The sequence below is a fragment of the Panthera onca genome, chromosome C1, assembly GCF_046562875.1.
Source record: "Panthera onca isolate mPanOnc1 chromosome C1, mPanOnc1 haplotype 2, whole genome shotgun sequence".
NCBI classification, from domain to species: domain Eukaryota; kingdom Metazoa; phylum Chordata; class Mammalia; order Carnivora; family Felidae; genus Panthera; species Panthera onca.
In genome coordinates, this window is record NC_138346.1 from 175737228 (window position 1) to 175756717 (window position 19490).

Below are 19490 nucleotides of genomic sequence, written 5' to 3' on the forward strand. Positions count from 1 at the left end.
AAGTTGCCTTATCAGCGAACCCTTCCCTGACCATCTTCCGAAAAATGGCAGACCAGCTCTCACCTGCAGCCCTCCTGGCCCCTCATCTTGCTCTCTTTTGTTCAGTTGCACTTCTCTCCTTAGTTGACAGAACATAAAAATCCTTGTTGCATCTGCTTCACCCTGCTAGAATCCATGAGGGCACTCATGGTTTTGTCCCCTGCTGTATCTCCAGTATAAAGAACAGTGCGTGAGACATGATAGGTACTCGGTAAATAGCTGATGAGTGAGTTAAATGACCTAGAGGAAGGCAATATCGTTCTAGACTTTGTAGCCTCCGTTTCTATGTTTAAATAGGAGCTACCATCACCCTGACCCAAAAAAATAGAGGAACGGAGTTGGCATTAAGAAAGGCTTTGCTGAGCTAGGAACCCTTGAGTGGAGAAGCCAAGGAAGTACGCTAACTAGGCATTGAGGACAGGGAGGGTGAAGGGCTTCACGTGTGTTCTCTCTCCAGTTCTCACAATACTCACGATGCGATAGAAACTCTTTCCATTCACGATGCGATAGAAACTCTTTCATCCATTTCACGGATGAAAAATTAGGGCTTTGAAAAGTTATGTGACTTGCACAGGTAAGTGGACAAGTGGCAGAACTCAGAGTCAGATGCAGCTCCTTCTGGCCCCAGGGACTGTTGCTCCTCTGTTCTGATGGCACCAGGTCTGGTTGTACAGTCACTGACAGCAGGGACCATTGAACGTCCTCAGCTCTTTCCCAGGCACATCTACTTAGGTACGCCCATGCAGCTCTAATACTCCCCGTGTGATAGAGCTGGTGTTCACTCTAGAAATGAAGAACCTGAGGCTTGCATAAAGGTTAGCTGATTTTCCCAGAAGTGCTGTTTCTTTGGACATTCCTTTCTTAGGTTCTTATCACACAGTGTTGTACTTTGGGTCTCCCTCACTAAACGCCCGGCTACTTCAGGGTAGAAACTGTGTCTGATCATTTTATATACCCAGCACAGGGGTCTGGCCCGTGGTGAGTGTCCCCGTCGGACTGCACTGAAACTCACTGCTTAAAATACGTGGATTTTTTTTTCTACCACACCCTGCTTCCTTCCATCTCCTTAACTGTGTAACCGAACAATCTACTCGGGCCAAATGCCCCTCTCCCACTTAGCAATTTGCTATCTCCCATCCCCCCCTGGCCTGGAATTCTGCCCTCAAGATATCCTTTTGGCTTAACCATACATGTAGGCGGGGTCCCATGTCTGCAGAGGGTGGTTCTCTTTCACCACAGTGGATGTCCAGGTGCAGCTCAGAGATATTGTGCATTGGGTTCCAGACCATCGCGACAAAGCAAATGTTAGCAATAAAGTGAGTCCAGTTTTTTGGTTTCCCAGTTCATATAAAAGTTGTGTTTATACTGTGGTCTACTAAGCGTGAAACATGTCTAAAAAAGTGTACGTACCTTAATTTAAAAATCTGTTGCTAAAAATGCTAACCATCTTCTGAGCTTTACTGAGTCCTAATCACTGATCACGGATCACCATAATGAATAATAATGAAAAAACTTGAAATGCTTCAAGAATTACCAAAATATGATCCAGAGACATTAAGAAAATGTTCTTGGAAAAACAGTGTTGACAGGCTTGCTGATGGCAAGTTATCACAAACCTATTTGTCAAAAACGCAGTGTCTGTGAATTGCAGTGAAACAAGGTAGGCCTGTATTTGATGGGCATCTTGGAAGGTTTGAAGGTGGAAACAGGATCTTGTGAATGGACAGGGCAGAGCCTGAAGTTGTCTAGTTAGGGGAGGGAACTATGGGTGGTCCCAGGGGTACATAAGCTCATTTTTAAATGGTGGTGTGGAAGCAGGGGGACAGTTGATCAGAACAAAGCTACAGGAGAGGTTTGCTTCACATCTTTGCCTAGATGCATTTGCAGCAAGAAACCTAGTCACCAATATGTTATTTGAGATGGATCAGCTAATCTTTCTGAACCTGGCTTTTTTCCTTAACCCTTTTGTGTCTCCTGTCAATCAACAGTGCATTTTCCATTTCGCTGCCTAATTTAGGTAAGTGACATTCACTTACTACTGGCACAAAACTACTCAGTCCTGGCATATTCAGAGGCAGGGAAAGAGAAGTAGTAATCCTTCCTTCATTCCATAGTTAATGAAAGTTTGAGACATAAAGATCAAAGACCACATTTTATCCAACAGTATAACTTACGTTGGGGAAGATCAATAACGTTTCTCAAGTGCCTACTATATACCAGGCCTCTTAAAATCCCAGAAAAATAGTATCTTTTTAGGAAGCTCTAGGACCCATATCCATACCTTAGTGATCTAGGATTTGTACTCAAGTTTCTCTGATTACAAAGCTCGTGCATTTTACATTATACCACACAGCTCTTGTAGGATTTGACAGCCAAATCACCCTAATTAAGACCTAATAAGTTGGACATGATCAAGTTGCAGTACACTGACTAGCTGAATCAAGGATGGGTTACTGGAATATTCTTTGCTATAAAAACAATAATGCACAGATTAGTACATTGTCTGATCCATAGTATGATCTCAATACATGTACAGTGAGTTGAATCTGCCAGTAAGAAGGCCATGTGTTGTTTGCTGGTTTTGTTTGTAAGCCTTAGCCATGGTGGTACTTTGATTTCACTCTGATTAGGCAATTCAAATGTATATTATATTTCAGAAATATGAGTTTGCTGTACTAAATAACAAGTGAAGGTTATATAAATAAGCCTGGTAAAATCATAGGTCCCCCCCAAGTTTCCTTGGTCCACGTAAAAATCCAAAAAGCCAACATAGAATAGACATGCATTGTACTCGCAGCCAAATTTATGAAAAATCAAATATGAATTATGAAATTATACTAGAAAGTCTCAAACTCATTCAAGTGGTGAATCACTTAAACATGGGATTCTAGGTAAAGCACCAAGGAATGTGAATATCCCAAACTGAAAATGTCCAATAATTTTATGCAAGATTATTATAGAAGAACAGTTACCAATGGTTTGAAATCAAAATTAAGGAGGAAAAAAACATGAATATTTTACTTAAACTGTCTTTTGCCAGGATTTTGGAAAAGCCCTCTTACTGTTCTAGAAGTAAAACATCTTTGCCTAGTTCCAGGATGATGGGGAGCTATTCTAAAGATGACCCTTTCAGCAACTCATATTTTCTGAAAACATGCATGAAACTAAATAGACATAAATATGTATGTGTGTATTTGAGATACTAGGGCATGCCACTATTTTTTTAATCTCTTAATTGAATTTCTCCCCAAATGGAGATTCTTTTTGCTCTTTGATCCTTCCAGCCTGTGTTCTGTGATCAGATTTTGATCAGACAGACATGGGGAGACACCTGGATAATTGGGTATTAAGGATAATGGTGGACATTGTGGGTAATTCGGAAAGCCCAGAAATTTGTATGAGCCATACCTAATAGTGGACTATTTTGTTCGTGTCTTGACCCTAGAACTTAGGTCTCAGGAAGTTATTATCTATGATAACGTCGATATAAATGAAAAAGAATCCAGGTAAGTCATTTTACCTCATTGGTCATCCCTACTGATACCTAATCCATTTCCTGATGGTTTGTTAAATATGGTCAGAGGGCCACCTCTTCAGAGCCTTAGAAACTGGATAAAAAGTCAGATTCTGATGTCCCTCCCCTCACTAAGAAGGGAAAACAGTGAATAATGTAGGTGATCTAACGGTAGTAGGTGATTCAGAAGTCACTGGAGCTTTGGAATCTGTTTCTTGCCTTTGAATCTAGAGACTTGAAACTCATTTTAATGCAACATACCCTGATTTAATAACCTCCTATGTACAAGGCAACACGGAGGATAGCGAGCAGTGTTTTACAGAGCCTCTGTCCTCAAAGACAGAATAACCATCTAACCAGAAAGAAACCATCCTGAAACTTGATGCCCCCTCTCTAGCTACTTGTTTTCTGTCCTCTCCCCCTCAACTAAATGACTGAAAAGAAAGGTCTCCTCTGCTTATCCTTGATTCATTTAGGGTTCTAATTTTTTTTTTGTACTTACAAACACTATTGCTATAAATAGTCTTCTGTCTTCTGTGAATATATCCTAGAATTTTCCTAGGAGAGACTCAGAAGGGAAGAGAAATGCCGAAGGGAATGCAAATTTATAAGAAAATGCCAACTTAGTTTCCAAAGTGGTTGTACCAATTTACATTCTTCCCAGCTGTTTGTAAGGGGAATATTGATCCACATTCTCACCAACACTTAGCACAGAGAGAATTCTTTGCCAGTTTTGTGGGTATAAAATACTAAGTGTTGAAACCATTTTAATATTCACCATTCATATCTTCTATCGAAGGCCCGTTCATACCTTTTTATTCTGTTTTCTTATTGCATTGGTGGTCTTTTTCTTATTTATTTATAGATTTTTTAATGCATTCTAGATATCATCTCTTTGTCAGCTATATATGTTGCAGAGACCTTCTCCCCCATTGTAGCTTGACTTCGCAACATTCTTCCTAGTCTTCTAATGAATAGAAATTTTTAATTTTAATGTATTTGAATTTAGCAATTGAGTGTTGCCTTTGGCATCTTTAGAAGAAATCTTTATCCCAAGATCATATGATATCCTCCTATATTTTCTTCTAAAACTGCTGAATTTTTTGCCTTTTATATTTAAACCTTAGACGTATCTGGAACTGAGTTTTGTGTGTTGGTACTATAATGAAGTATCAATCGAATTAAATTGTCTTACATGTGGATAAATGTCCTGCATGATTAATTGAATAGTCCCACCTTTCCCCATGGATGTACAATGCCCTCTTTGTCATACCAAGCTTCTATGTCTGAAGGCCTGTGCCCATGCTCTCTATTCCAGTGTCCTTTCCATCTTAATAGCCTGGTGCTCTGAAAAAGTAGTTAGTAAGATATTACTACACAGAGGGGCACCTGTGTGGCTCAGTCAGTTAAGCATCCAACTTTGGCTCAGGTCATGATCTCATGGTTCATGAGTTCCAGCCCTGCATCAGGCTCTGTGCTGACAGCTTGGAGCCTGCTTGGGAATCTCTTTCTCTACCCTTCCCCCACTTGTGTTCTCTCTTCTCTCTCTCTCTCTTCCTCCCTCCCCCCTCTCTCCCTCCCTCCCCCTCTCAAAAATAAACATTAAAAAAAGATATTAGTACCCTGAGAAAGTAATTGCTATCTGTGCCTTGACATGTTTTAAGACATGATTCATGCCTAATGTACAGTTAAGTTCTATAAATGTCCCATGTGCACTTTAGAAAAATATGCCCTCTCTAATTGTTTGGTACAACAATCCACTTAGGTTCTTCAAATCATTCTCTTGTTAAAATCTGTAGATTTATGAATTTTTAGATGTTGGAGCCATCAATATTTGAAAGAAACAGCTTCAAGTCTCACACAAATATGGTAGACTTGTCAGTCTCTTCCTAAAGCTCTGTCATGTTTTGTTTGATGTATCCTGAGGCTCTTTTGTTAGTTGCTTACAAAATTAAAAATATAGCGAACCTAATGTTTCTTCCTCATATGGTAGATGTCTCTATCCCTAATACTATTAATAACAAAAATAATAAGTAGTTCTTACTGGGGTCAGTAACTGTTACATACATTTAATATGTGTTAGTTCATTCAATCTTCACCACCATCCCATGAGGTAGATACTATTATTATACAAACATTTCAGAAGAGAGACTCAGTCATAGAGGTTGTTACTTGCCCGAGTTCACAGAGGTAGTAAAGTGTAGAAACAGGATTCAAACCCAATCCAGTAGTAAAGAGTTACTACTACACAATGTTGTATCTCCTAGTGACGCTCTGTCTTAACGTCTAATTTTCCTGATATATATCTACTGGAACTTTCTTTTAGTTAGGATTTCCCTACTATATTTTTAATCCTTTCATTTTCTGTTTTCCATACTCTCATTCATTGGGTCTTGAATAAATAGCCATAGAGCTGCATTTGGCTTTTTAAAATGCCAATATAACAATCTGTCTTAACTCCTACCTTGACCTTGGCCTAAGGTTCAATCTCCTGAAATACTGTGGTGCTGATGCTAGCATTTTCCACGGGACAAACTGGCCATTTGTGCTTGCATACTGCTTGCTGCTGTCTGGTTTCAGCTTAGTTGGCGGGGGCTGCTAAGGTACTGTGCACAGTACTTACTCTAAGGGTAAAGTGTAGCAATTTTTTAAGACACTTGAATCTAGTAGTTTTGTACTGGGAGCGCCCTTTCAGGATACTCTTCTGCCCTACAGCCAAATGAGGAAGTCCAACCTCTGAGCAAAAGGACAATGTAATCAGAGCTACACTTCAGGAAGAGTAAAGGGATCCTTCTCCAGAATGCTTTGGAGAGAAAGTATGAAGTAATACGTATGTTAGAATGTCATTATGATCGCTCAGATGAAAGATGATCAAATGTTCTCGGGGGGTGAAAGAAATGAAGGAGAGAAGAGATTTCAGGGGAGAACTTATGTGGATTTTGTTAAACTGTGAAATCCTCTGGTAGAAACCACATCCTCCTCATCTCTATTATCCAGGTCCTAATATAGCACTTAGATGATGGTAGGTACCCAAGGAATATTTTGTGCATGAACGATGTTTACCACATCAGCCCTGTTAAATTCTGAACAAGACCTTCTTCATGTGATAGGGTAAATCTGTAGTTTGGCTTCACATACACTAATTATTAAAGGCATTTGTAGCAGATAGAACACTGGTGGAAAGAAAGTAGCAGAAGGGAGAGGGAAGATGATACCTCAATTCCTTTTTTCTTTTTAATGTTTATTTTTGAGAGAGAAAGAGCATGAGCTGGGGAGGGGCACAGAGAGGGAGACACAGAATCTGAAGCAGGCTCCAGGCTCTGAGCGGTCAGCACAGAGCCCGACGCGGGCCTCGAACCACAAACCGGAAGATCATGACCTGAGCCGAAGTTGGACACTTACCTGACTGAGCCACGCAGTGCCCCGATACCTGAATTCTTATAAACTTGGCTAGTTTGCTTGTCATACTTTGGTAGATAGGTATTAGATTGAGGAGAAGCCTAAACAGCTCTAGATTAAGTTGTCACTAGGTATCCCAGACCTCTGCTTTTTATTTCCTTTTGTTGAGTAGAAGGTCTCTTAGGGGATTAGCAAGGGAAAGAAGAAGAGGGGGATCTTGAAAAGGACACTGGTACTGGAACATGGCGCCAGTGAGACCTGTGGCATATCCTCTTACTTCTCTGAGCCTCTGTTTCTTACCCATGATATGGTAATAAAAAATCCTCATCCTGCCAGATTCTTTAAGCTAACTAGATCCCTAGGAAAGCTAAAATAAGTTGACAAAGGGGCAGAGTGGACCATGATATTCACATGGCTAGCATGGATAGAAATTGGTATGACCTCTCTGAAAGAATAATTTGGCCATATGTATCCAAAATGCCCACACCCTTTACTTTACCCAGTAATTTGACTTCAAGCAATAAGCTCTGGTGAAAAAGGAAACATAAAAAAATTTAATGCATAAAAATGTGTATCTCAGAGTATTTATAAAAAGATGTTTAAAACCACCCACCCAAATACTGAAATATATAGTAATCTGCCAAGTATATGACAGTTACATATATGCTAAATATATACTAAAGAATTTCTAATGACATGGAGAAGTGTTACTCTATAATAACAATTAAAAAATAGAATGCAAAACTGTATGTATAGTATGATCTCAATTCAATTTTTAAAAGTGCTAGGAAGGATGTTTTAAAGGAAACTTAGAGGTCTTTGAGAGGTCAGATTATGCTTATTTTGTCTCTTTTCTACATCTTCCAATTTTTTAAATACTCAGAATTGTCACTGTGAAAACTAAATTGGTTAACAGCATAAAACTTGACACATAGGTGCTCAGAAAGTTTTTTTTTAATTTTTTTTTAACATTTATTTATTTTTGAGAGACAGAGACAGCATGAGCAGGGGAGGGGCAGAGAGACAGGGAGACACAGAATCTGAAGCAGGCTCCAGGCTCCGAGCTGTCACACAGAGTCCAACGTGGGGCCCGAACCCACAAACCGCGAGACCATGACCTGAGCCAAAGTCGGACCCTTAACCGACTGAGCCACCCAGGCACACCAGTGCTCAGAAAGTTTTAGTTCCTTCTATGATACCCTCCCCTCCCTGCATCCTTTTATTTTTTCTTTGAATGGTCTTCGTTAAAAAGAATTTCTTACTGAACATTCCAAATGTAGAAAAATAGAATGTTATAATGAACCCTCATGTACCCATTACCCAGCTTTAAAAATTACCAATTTATGGGCAACCTTGTTTACACTGTCACCTACCTCCCAATCTCCAGTATTTTTTTAATTAACATACAGTATTATATCATTTTCATGTGTGTAATATAGGGATTTAACCATTCTATACATTACTCAGTGCTTATCATGATAAGTCTACTCTTAACCTCTTTCACCCACCCCACCACCCACCCACCTCTCCTCTGGTAACCATCAGTTCTCTATAGTTAAGAGTCTGTTTTTTGCTTTGTCCCTTTTTGTTCATTTATTTTGTTTCTTAAATTCCACATCTGAGTAAAATCATAGGGTGTTTGTCTTTCTCTGGCTTATTTCACTTAGCATTATATTCTCTAAATCCATCCATGCTGTTGCAAATGGAAAAATTTTATTCTTTTTTATGGCTGAGAAATATACCTGTGTGTGTGTGTGCGTGCATGCATACATGTTTTTTATACCACTTTTTGTTGTGGTTGTTACATACTACTTCTTGATCCATTCATCTATTGACGGACACTTGGGCTGCTTCTATATCTTGGCTGTTGTAAATAATGCTGCAATAAACATAGGGGTGATCTGTCTTTTTTCAATCAGTGTTTTTAATTTCTTTGGGTAAATACCCAGTAGTGGAATTACTGGATCATGTGGTAATTATATTTTCAATTTTTTGAGGAATCTCTATAACGTTTGCCACAGTGGCTACACCAGTTTGCATTCCCGACAACAGTGCATGAGGGTTCCTTTTTTCCACATCCTCACAAACACTTGTTGTTTCTTGTGTTTTTTATTTTAGCTATTCCAACAGGTGTGAGGTGGTATTTCATTGTGGTTTTGGTTTGCATTTCCCGTATGGTGAGTAAGGTTGAGCATCTTTTCATGTGTTGGTATGTCTTCTTTGGAAAAATGTTCTTCTTATTTTTATTTGGATTGTTTGGGTTCTTTTGTTTGTTTTTTGGTGTTGGGATGTAGGAGTTCTTTATATATTTTGGATACTAACCCATTATCAGATATGTCATTTGCAAATAGCTTCTCCCGTTCAGTAGGTTGCCTTTTAGTTTTGTTGTTTCCTTGGCTGTGCATAAAGAAGCTTTTTGTTTTGATGTAGTCCCAATAGTTTACTTTTGTTTTTATTTCCTCTGCCTCAGGAGACCGATGCAGAAAACTGTTGATACAGCTTATGTCTGAGAAATTACTGCCTGTGCTTTCTTCTAGAATTTTTATAGTTTCAGGTCTCACACTTAGGTCTTTAATCCACTTTGAGTTTATTTTTGTGCGCAGTATAAGAAAGTGGTCCAGTTTCATTGTTTTGCATATAGCTGTCTAGTTTTCCCATCACTATTTGTTGAAGACACTTTTTCCGATTGAATATTCTTCCTTCTGTATCAAAGATTAATTGACCATATAATTGTGATTTTACTTCTGTTTTTTCTGTTCCATTGATGTATGTGTCTGTTTTGTGTCTCCACCGTATTGTTTTGATTCCTATACCTTTGTACTATATTTTGGAATGTGAGATTGTGATACCTCTAGTTTTATTAATCTTTTCAAGATTGCTCTATTTGGGGTCCTTTGTGGTTCTATACAAATTTTAGGATCGTTCTAGTTCTTTGAAAAATTGCTGTTAGTATTTTGATAGGGATTGCATTAAATTTCTAAACCAACAATATTGGTTATGTCAATCATTGAGCATGGAATAGCTTTCCATTTGTGTCAAAGATTACAGGTCTTTCATCTCCTTGGTTAAGTTTATTCCTATTTTATTTTTTGTGCAGTTATACATGGGATTGCTCAATCTCTCTGCTGCTTCATTATTAGTGCATAGAAATGTAACAGACTTCTGTATATTGATTTTGTATTCTGTGATCTTAATTCATTTATCAGTTCTAGCCGTTTTTTGGTGGAGTCTTTTGGGTTTTCTATATATAGCATCATGTCATCTACAAATAGTGAAAGTTTTACTTTTTCCTTACCAATCTGAGTACTTTTTATTCCTTTTTCTTCTCTGATTGCTGTGGCTAAGATTTCCAGTACTCTGTTAAATAAAAGTAGTGAGGGTAGATATGTTTGTCTTGGTCCTAATCTTAGGGGTAAAGTTCTCAGTTTTTTACCATTGAGGATGATGTCAGTTGTGGGTTTTTCATTTATGGCCTTAATTACGTTGAGGTATGTTCTTTCTAAACCTACTTTGTTAATGCATGCATCGATGTTGTACTTTGTCAAATTTTTTTTCTGCATCTATTGGAATGATCATGTGGTTTTTATCCTTTCTTTTGTTGATGTGACATATCATGTTGATTGATTTGTGAATACTGAATCACCCTTGCATCCCAGAAGTAAATCTCACTTGATTGTGATGGATTTTAATGTATTGTTGGATTCAGTTTGCTAATATTTCGTTGAGAGTTTTTACATCTATGTTCATCAAAGATACTGACCTATAGTTCTCTTTTTTTTGTAGTGTTTTTATTTGGTTTTGGAATAAGGGTAATGCTGGCCTCATAGAATGAATTTGGAAGCTTTCCTTACTCTTCTGTTTTTGTTTTTTAATAATTTCAGAAGAATGGATATTAACTCTTTGAAAGTTTGGTAGAATTCACCTGTGAAGCTCTCTGGTCCTGGGCTTCTGTTTTTTGATTATGGATTCAGTTTCTTTGCTGGTAATCAATTTGTTTAAATTTTCTATTTCTTCTTGATTCAGTTTTGGTAGGTTATATGTTTCTGGGAATTTTTCCATTTCTTCTAGGTTGTCCAATTTGTTGGCATATAATTTTTCATAATATTCTCTTACAATTCTTGTATTTCTGCAGTGTCTGTTGTTTCTGCTCTTTCATTTCTGATTTTGAGTCTTCTCTCTTTTTTTAGGAGTCTCAAGATTTTTATCAATTTCATTTATCTTCTCAAAGAAGCAGTTCTTGGTTTCATCGATCCTTTCTATTATTTTTATTTTCTATATTGTTTATTTATGCTCTAATGTTTTTTATTGCCTTCCTTCTACTGGTTTGAGGGTTTTGTTCTTTTCCTAACTTCTTTGGGTGTAAAATGAGGTTATTTTTTGATATTTTTCTTGCTGCTTGGGTAGGCCTGTGTTGCTATAAGCTTCCCTCTTAGAACAGCTTTTGCTGCATCCCAAAGATTTTGGACCATTATGTTTTCATGTTCATTTCTCTCCATGTATTTTTCATTTCCTCTTTGATTTCTTGTTTGACCCATTCATTGTTTACTAGCATGTTATTTAACCTCCCTGTATTTGAATTCTTTCCAGATGTTTTCTTGTGGTTGATTTCTAGTTTCATAGTGTCTTGATCAGAAAAGTTGCATTGTATGACTTTGATCTTCTTGAATTTGTTGAGACTTGTTTTGTGGCCTAATATGTGATATGTGCTGGAGAATGTTCCATGTGCACTTGAAAAGAATGTGTATTCTGTTCTAGGATGGAATGTTCTGAATGTATCTGTTAGATATATCTGACCCAATGTGTCATTCAAAGCCACTGTGTCCTTGTTGATCTTCTGTTAAGATGATCTGTCCATTGATATAAATGGGGTGTTAAAATCCCTTACTGTTGTATTACTGTCAATTGTTATTATCTGCTCTGTGTATTTGGGTGCTTCCATGTTGGGTGCATAAATATTTACAATTATTATATCTTCTTGTTGGATTGTTCCCTTTATGATTATACAGCATCCTTTGTCTCTTGTTACAGTCTTTGTTTTAAAGTCTATTTTGTCTGATATAAGCATTGCTACCCTGGCTTTCTTTTCACTTCCATTTGCATGATAAATACTTTTCTATCACTTCACTATCAATCTGCAGGTGTCTTTAGGTCTAACATGAGTCTCTTGCTGGCAACATATAGATGGGTCTTGCTTTTTTTTTTTAATCCATTCTGTCACCCTGTGTCTTTTGATTGAAGTGCTTAGTCCATTTACATTCAAAGTAATTTTTGATAAGTATGTATTCATTGCCATTTTATTATTCTGTGGTTGTTTTACTCTGTTCCTTTCTTCTCTTGCTCTCTTCTCCCACAGTTTGCTGGCTTTATTTAGAGATATAGTTGGATTCCTTTCCTTTATTCTTTGCATATCTATTACTGGTTTTTTACTTGTGGCTACCATTAGATTTATATATAACATCTTTTGCGTATAGCAATCTATACTTCATTTATGGTTGCTTAAGTTTGAACCCATTCTTTACTCCCCTCCTCCCATTTTATGTAGATGTGTCATATTTTACATCCTTTTATTTTGTGAATCTCTTGACTGATTTTTTTTTAACGTTTATTTACTTTTGAGACAGAGACAGAGCATGAATGGGGGAGGGGCAGAGAGAGAGGGAGACACAGAATCGGAAGCAGGCTCCAGGCTCTGAGCCATCAGCCCAGAGCCCGAAGCGGGGCTCGAACTCATGGACCGTAAGATCATGAAGTCGGACACTTAACTGACTGAGCCACCCTGGTGCCCCTTGACTGATTTTTATAGATATACTTATTTTTACTACTTTTGTTCTTCCTACTTTACTCCTACTTAAGTAACAGATACTTCCATTCAAAGATCCCCTTTAATATTTCTTACAGGGTTGGTTTAGTGATCATGAATTCCTTTACCTTTTATTTGGGAAATCCCTTATTTCTTCTTCTGTTCTGAATGATAGCCTTGCTGGATATAGTAGTATTCTTGGCTGCAGGGGTTTTTTTCTTTCAGCACTTTGAATGTATCATCTCACTCCTTTCTGGCCTGCAGTTTCTGCTAAAAAAATCAGCTGATAGCTTAATGGAGTTTCCCTTGCATGTAACTGTTTTATTTTGCTGCTTTTAAAATTCTCTCCTTGTCACTCTTTTTTTTGCCATTTTAATCACTATGTGTCTTGGTGTGGACCTCCTTGGTTTGATTTGGTTGGGAACTTTCTGTGCTTCCTGGATCTGAATGTGTTTCTTTCCCTACCTTCTGGAAACTTTCAGCTATTATTTCATCAAATAAATTTCTGCCCCCTCTTCTTTGTCTTCTCCTTCTGGGATCCTGATACAATGAATGTTAATGCACTTGATGCTGTTGCTAAGTTCCCTAAGTCTCTTCGTTCTCCCCCCACCCCCCACCATTCATCTTGCTTCACATTACTTTGTCCTCCAGGTCTCTGATCAGTTATTCTGCTTCCTCTAACCTACCCTTTATTCCATCTAATATATTTTTAATTTCAGTTATTGAGTTCTTCATCTCTGACTGGTTCATTTTTGTTTTCTCTCTTTGTTGAGGGTCTCACTGGGGTTCTCCACTCTTTTCTCAAGTCAGTATCCTTATGACCATTATTTTAAATTCTCTATCAAGCATATTACTTATTTCCATTTTGCTTATATCTGCTACTGGTTTTGTCGTGTTTTTTTTTCATTTGGGACACATTCTTGTCTCATTTTGTCTAACTCTTCATGTCTGTTTCTATGTGTTAAAAAGTCACGTACACCTCCTGCTTTTGAAAGTAGTGGGTTTATTAAGAAGAGGTCCTACAGTGCCCTGCAAGGTATTGTACCCTGTTCACCAGAACCTGGTGCAGCTGGGGTCTCTCCTTTGTGTGTTGCATGAACCTTGCTGCTATGGCTGAGGTGCATTTGGCTCAAGTCCAGTCATCTGCAATGGCTCCCTACCTGTTGTAGGCAAGATTTGGTCCCTGTGTTTTTAGGTCAGACTGGGGCTTCCTTGGGTTTGAGTTGACTCAGACCAGGCATTTGCTAGAGATGCAATAGCACTGAACTGCAGGACAGTTCCCCTGTGTTGTCCTGAGAAGCTTGTTGGTGGGCAGGGCCTGTAATCATACCAGATGTCTGCCCCCAGCCTGCTGCTGGGGCCACAGTCTGACTGGTATGTATGATTATCTTCCCCTCTCCTGGAGCAGTTTGTAGTGTGCTGGCCCCTGTTGGGTCTGCTTGCACACTGCCAGGCTTGTGGCACTGCTTTGGACAAGCTCCAGTCAAGTGCTGAAGAAGTCAACAGGAGGAGGCAGGGGTGGGTGTGGTGCCAACAAGGTCCACCCTCTGAGAGGGGACCTGCAACTTCGCAGGCTGGGTTGGAAGGGGCAGATCCACAGAAGTGCATGGGGGTGAGGCGATTGGTGTTAGCAAGCTAGGTGGAGAGTGTTCACTGCATTGGTTCCCATAGGTGTCAAGCTTGGGGGTAGGAGAGGAAATGGTGCCCACCTACTCCTTTCTTCCTGGAGAAGATCCCTGTCCTTCCAGCACATGTTCTGAAATTAGTAAATCTCCCTTATGCCCCAGGTGTTTTTTAAACTGTTGCTTCTATGGTGTATCCCCTTGGAACTATTTGTTGTGCTGTCTCTTTAAAGAAAAGGGCACTGCTTTTTCTAGCCCTCTTTGCTCTCCCAGAGTTGATGGCACTGTTTTTTTTGGTTGTTTGGTTTTTTTTTTTTTTTTTTTTTTTTTTTGATTGCACTGATTTTTAAACTTACAGGTGTTAAGCCCAACTGAATGTAAGAACTCATGAAATTTGGCCCCTCTAGTTTTCAAAGCTAAATGTTATTGGGGCGTGGGGTTCATCTTCCCCATGCCTGGGGTGTCTGTTTCTTTCCTTTCTCCTTGCCCACAGCATCCCTCCCTCCTTCCTCTGTACAGTCTTGAGGGTGGGTCTGTTTAGCTTCCTACAGTGACTCTGCCCTTCTAAGCCTCTTCCATATGGCCTCTTCTCTACATTTAGCTGTACAGAATCTGTTCTGCCAGTCTCCAGATTATTTTCTGGATTTTTTACACTGATGTGGGTGTTACCTAGTTGTATCCATGGGACCAGGTAAGCTTAGGGTCTTCCTACTCCACCATCTTCCCCGGCTCTTCCCCGCATCCTTTGCTACTAATGTTAAACACTAGTTAGATTTGTCTCATCTCACGGTAATGATTAATATTATTCACGTTTTAGAGGCAAGGAAACTGAGGCTCAGGAAGGGAAATGTGATTATAAGCAGGTTGATCTCTTGCTTCTGGTTTCAAATTTGGATCACCACACATCAGAGGTCAGCAAACTATGGCCTGTGGGCCAAAATAGCTGGCCACTTGTTTTTGTAAATACAGTTACAACAGCAGAGTTTAGTAGTTACCATAGAGATGATATGGCTTTCAAAGCTTAAGATATTCACAATCTGGCCTTGACACAGATTATCCAAATATACTTCCAGATGATATTTTAATTTTTTTGTAAAACATACTTGTCCAGAAAATGCTGACATTTCCATAAATGTTTTAGTTCAATCTTTATCTACTTGCTCAAAATATTTTTCTCCTCAGAAATGAAGATAAACTAAAAACTTGGAAGCCCAAGTTTTTGATGGCAAAGGAAAAGAAAGAGAAAAAAGGTGTTGAAGAATCTGAAAGGTAGGTACACAGGTGCATTTACATTATAGCTTGTCTGCTGAAATTTACACCTCTTACTAGTTGTGTGACCTTCGGCAAGTCATTAAATTTGATTTTCACATTCCACATCGGTCATGTGAGAATAATAGCACCTACATCATAGTATAGTTGAGAGGATTAAAAGAGACAATATAAAAACGTAAAGTGCCACACACATTTATCTTCATCATCGTTGTCCATACTTTTGGTGGATAGGGAGTAAGGAAAACTTTCAAGCTAGCCTTTATCAAATGAGGAAAAACTTTCATCTTCTTTTAGGCTGTAAGAACTTTTCCTCTATAGATGGAACTTAAATTAATAATACACCAATTAGAACTTAAACTTTGAGAAACTGTGATCACATAACCAGATTAATTTCCCTGGAACACAATTCTGGCTATGACTACATTAGTGTTATAATTTAAAAAGTATATTGCAACTCAAGATCTAACCTTCATTCATGTGATTCGAGTTCCCAGAGTTGGCTATGGAGGAGGTGATGTTTTTACTGTCCCAGATGGTTACTATATGATCTGTGCTCTGGTCTTCTCAATTGTTAGGATAGGGCACTTTCCCCAAGACATCTATTAAACAGTCATTGAGCTGGGAACACTGTGTGATTTGTCTGCTCTAGGAAACCTGTCTAGAAAAGTACTATAAGGGAACCCCAAAAGGAAGCAGACATCTGTCTATATCAAATTTAAACTCAGAGGATGGCATAAAATGGCCATCTTTGGGTTTAGGCTGATGTAACTTTTCCCAAGTTGAAAAGATGTATTCAGAGACTAGAAAAGCATCTCTCCACCTAAACTTCATACTTTTACTTAGCATAGTAAAATAGAATTCCATGAGAGAAAGTATCAGTGAAATTGTTGACATCTCCCGCCCTGTCCCCTCCCTCTCGCAAAAATTTAGTATTTTAATGTACACATAAGTCTTTTCGGGAAACAATTTTCTAGTGCTTATTAAGTTCTTAAAACAAGCTGATATTATACTTTTATTTTCAACTGAGTAAATTTTACATTGCAGTTAGGGCTACCATATTCCTATTGATGTATCAATTTCTATGTCCTTTTTGTTCTTTTTAAAGTGATTTCTGTCGTAACTTACTCTACCAACAAGAAATGTTTTCTATATTAGTTCAACCCTTTTATTATTCTCTATTTTATTATCTCTTTCTGAATCGATGATGACAAGTTTTCAGAGAAGTTGGGGAAGGATATAAAGCCATGCTATAAAGGCATAGAAATAGCCCACCTTCTAAGATGTTCCAAGATGTAGACTTTGTGTATGGGTGTGTGTGTGTGTATGGAAAAGGTAGATTGGGGCCAGATTAGAAAATGCCCTGTGTACCACCCTAAGGAATTTGCCTTTATCTTATGGGCAGTAGAGACAGATGAAAGATTTTAAGCAAAAGATGACATGATCAATTACATTTTAGATCTAGAGATCAGTATGCAGATGGATTTGAGAAAGGAAAGGCAAAAAGAAGATGGTATCTCAGGCAAGAAATGAAATGTGTCAGTGGCTGTAGTCTTGGGACAGAATGAAACAGATGCAGGAGACACTCCTGAATAAAACTAATATGACCTGCCTTTTTTCCTTCTGTCAATATATTAAACTGCTAAAAAAGCACCAATCCCCACATGAAGAGCAGGAAGGAGGAAATGGGAGGAGTTAAGAGGGTAATCAGTCTCTGCTGTATCTATCCCCTTTTATGTGCTGACAATTTTGCACCTATTTTGTGGCAACTTGCTTTATTTTCTTAATTCAGTTCTTCTCCAGAACCATTCTGCAAACAGGACAGGTTTCTGATTGAAACACAGAGATTTATGATTTTTGCAAACAAGTTAATTATACTTTGAAGTCTGATTTAGAAAAGTTTCTTGTTTAACCAATTTTATTTTACTCCAAATTATCTTGGTATCCAAAAAGAAACCACAACTTTTTAATTACAGGAAAAAGCAACTGGTATTACTCACCCTGCTCAGTTGTTCTGACACCCTGCTCTAAGTGGAAACATATATATACATATATATATATATAAATTTCTATACACCCCTAGATATATAGGATTATATGATTTTATATAAAAGTATACATATACACACAAAATTATACCTGAATTTATCCTGAAGTAGAATGAGTTTATAGATTTGGAAACTTAAGTGTTTTATTATGGTACATTCAACTCTATCTGTGTATTTCTTGCCCCTTAATCTCCTAGAAATTTCTTTAGAACCAAGAAGCAAAACTTAGAAAAGATCAGAATGGAAAAAGAAGAAAAACGTTTCAGAGAACAATTTGAGGTATGTTCTCCTCTGAAGGTAAATATTAATTTAAAGTAGAAATTCCTCGCCTTTAATATTGTTAAAGATTCTACAAGAGTTTTGCACCTTTGCCTCTGGGGTAAATACGATCCACTACTGATACTGCTATTTCCTGATGCATTTCTATATGATCATGCCTTTGTACATGCTAGCCTCCTGGAAAAACTGCTGAGTTATTCTTTAAGGCTCTGTTCACATGTTACCCACTCTGCCTAACAGCCTGTGTATGTGTGTGTATTCTGAACTAAACTCGAGTCCTCACTGAAGGAGAGATTTTGTCTCATTCCTTGCTTCCCAGGTCCTCACATACCTGGATACAGCGTTCACTGAATGACTGAATGATTAGATAAACAAATGAATAGCTGAATGAGTGAATGAAGGAAGCAGTATCTAGGGCTCCTTGACTTTTTCTGTCATTAAGAATCCATGGAGGATTTCCTGAATTCCAAGGTTCAAACGGTTCTCCCTTCTGATTTCATATACTGTCACCAGGAGATTTTTTTAATTTAAGAAATATGAATAGCGTCCCAGATCCTGGATTGAGAATGTGTGCATCCTGCTCATAAAACTTGTCCAAGTCACTACTAATCCCCATTACCAAATGTATAAAGGTGAGGCTTCTTAACATGGCATAGAAACCTCTTCATGTCATACCTTTGCTTGTCTTTCTGGTTTTATTTCCTGCCATTCTTTATTTACCTTGTACTTCATGCTTTGGCAACAAACTATGCATAGTTCTGTCCTCAATCACCTGTCCTACTGTTCCCTTCCTCTAGGCATTTGCTTGTTCCATTCCAACTGTCTGGTACATTCTTGTTACTCTTCGCCATCTGACTAGCTCTTACTCATTTATCAACCTCCAGTTAACTCATCTTCTCTCCTCCAGGAAGACCGACCCACACTTGCTCATTAAGGAAATTACTCTTCATCTCTATACCTCTGTATTTGAGCTTATTACATTATTGCAATTATGTGTTCACCAATTAACCGATGAGCTCTTAGAGGACAGAATTATCTTTATATCCATGTGTGGAACAGAATAAAATTACCTTTATAAATGTCCAAAAATGTTTTTGGACTGGATAAAAAAAGGAATATACATGACTTCCTTGTAATCATTCATAACTCCTGCTTTTTTAATAGAGTGTGTGCAAGTGGGAAAGAGGGGCAGAGTGGGGAAGAGAGAGTCTTGAGCAGACTGCACCCTCAGTGTGGAGCCTGACCCAGGGCTCAATCCCATGAGGTGAAGCAAAATCAAGAGTTGGGATGCTCAACCGACTGAGCCACCCAGGTGCCCCAGTAACTCCTGCTGTGGACCAAAGCTGATTAGAGTTATTATATCTAGAAACTGATGAAATTATTTACTGCAACTGTGATGTTAGTAGTTTAGGTGAAAGACCCTACATTCCGTCTAGTACTTTTCTAACTATATTTGTGACTGTCTCATATGGGACAGAAATTCCCATTGTCCCGTGTGTATGATTCTATTCCTTATTACC

The 19490-nt window shown here is 38.3% G+C and overlaps 1 protein-coding gene across 2 annotated transcripts in view; it reads left to right on the forward strand.

Moving 5' to 3' along the window:
* FYB2 (FYN binding protein 2) overlaps window positions 1–19490 on the forward strand; it is a 127179-nt gene that overhangs the window by 105339 nt on the left and 2350 nt on the right. For both annotated transcript variants that reach the window (XM_078451877.2, XM_060626357.3), the window contains exons 14-17: window positions 2028–2056; window positions 3485–3545; window positions 15557–15643; window positions 17889–17970. In XM_078451877.2, coding sequence (XP_078308003.2) covers window positions 2028–2056; window positions 3485–3545; window positions 15557–15643; window positions 17889–17970 — 259 coding nt within the window. The remainder of the gene's footprint in view (window positions 1–2027; window positions 2057–3484; window positions 3546–15556; window positions 15644–17888; window positions 17971–19490) is intronic.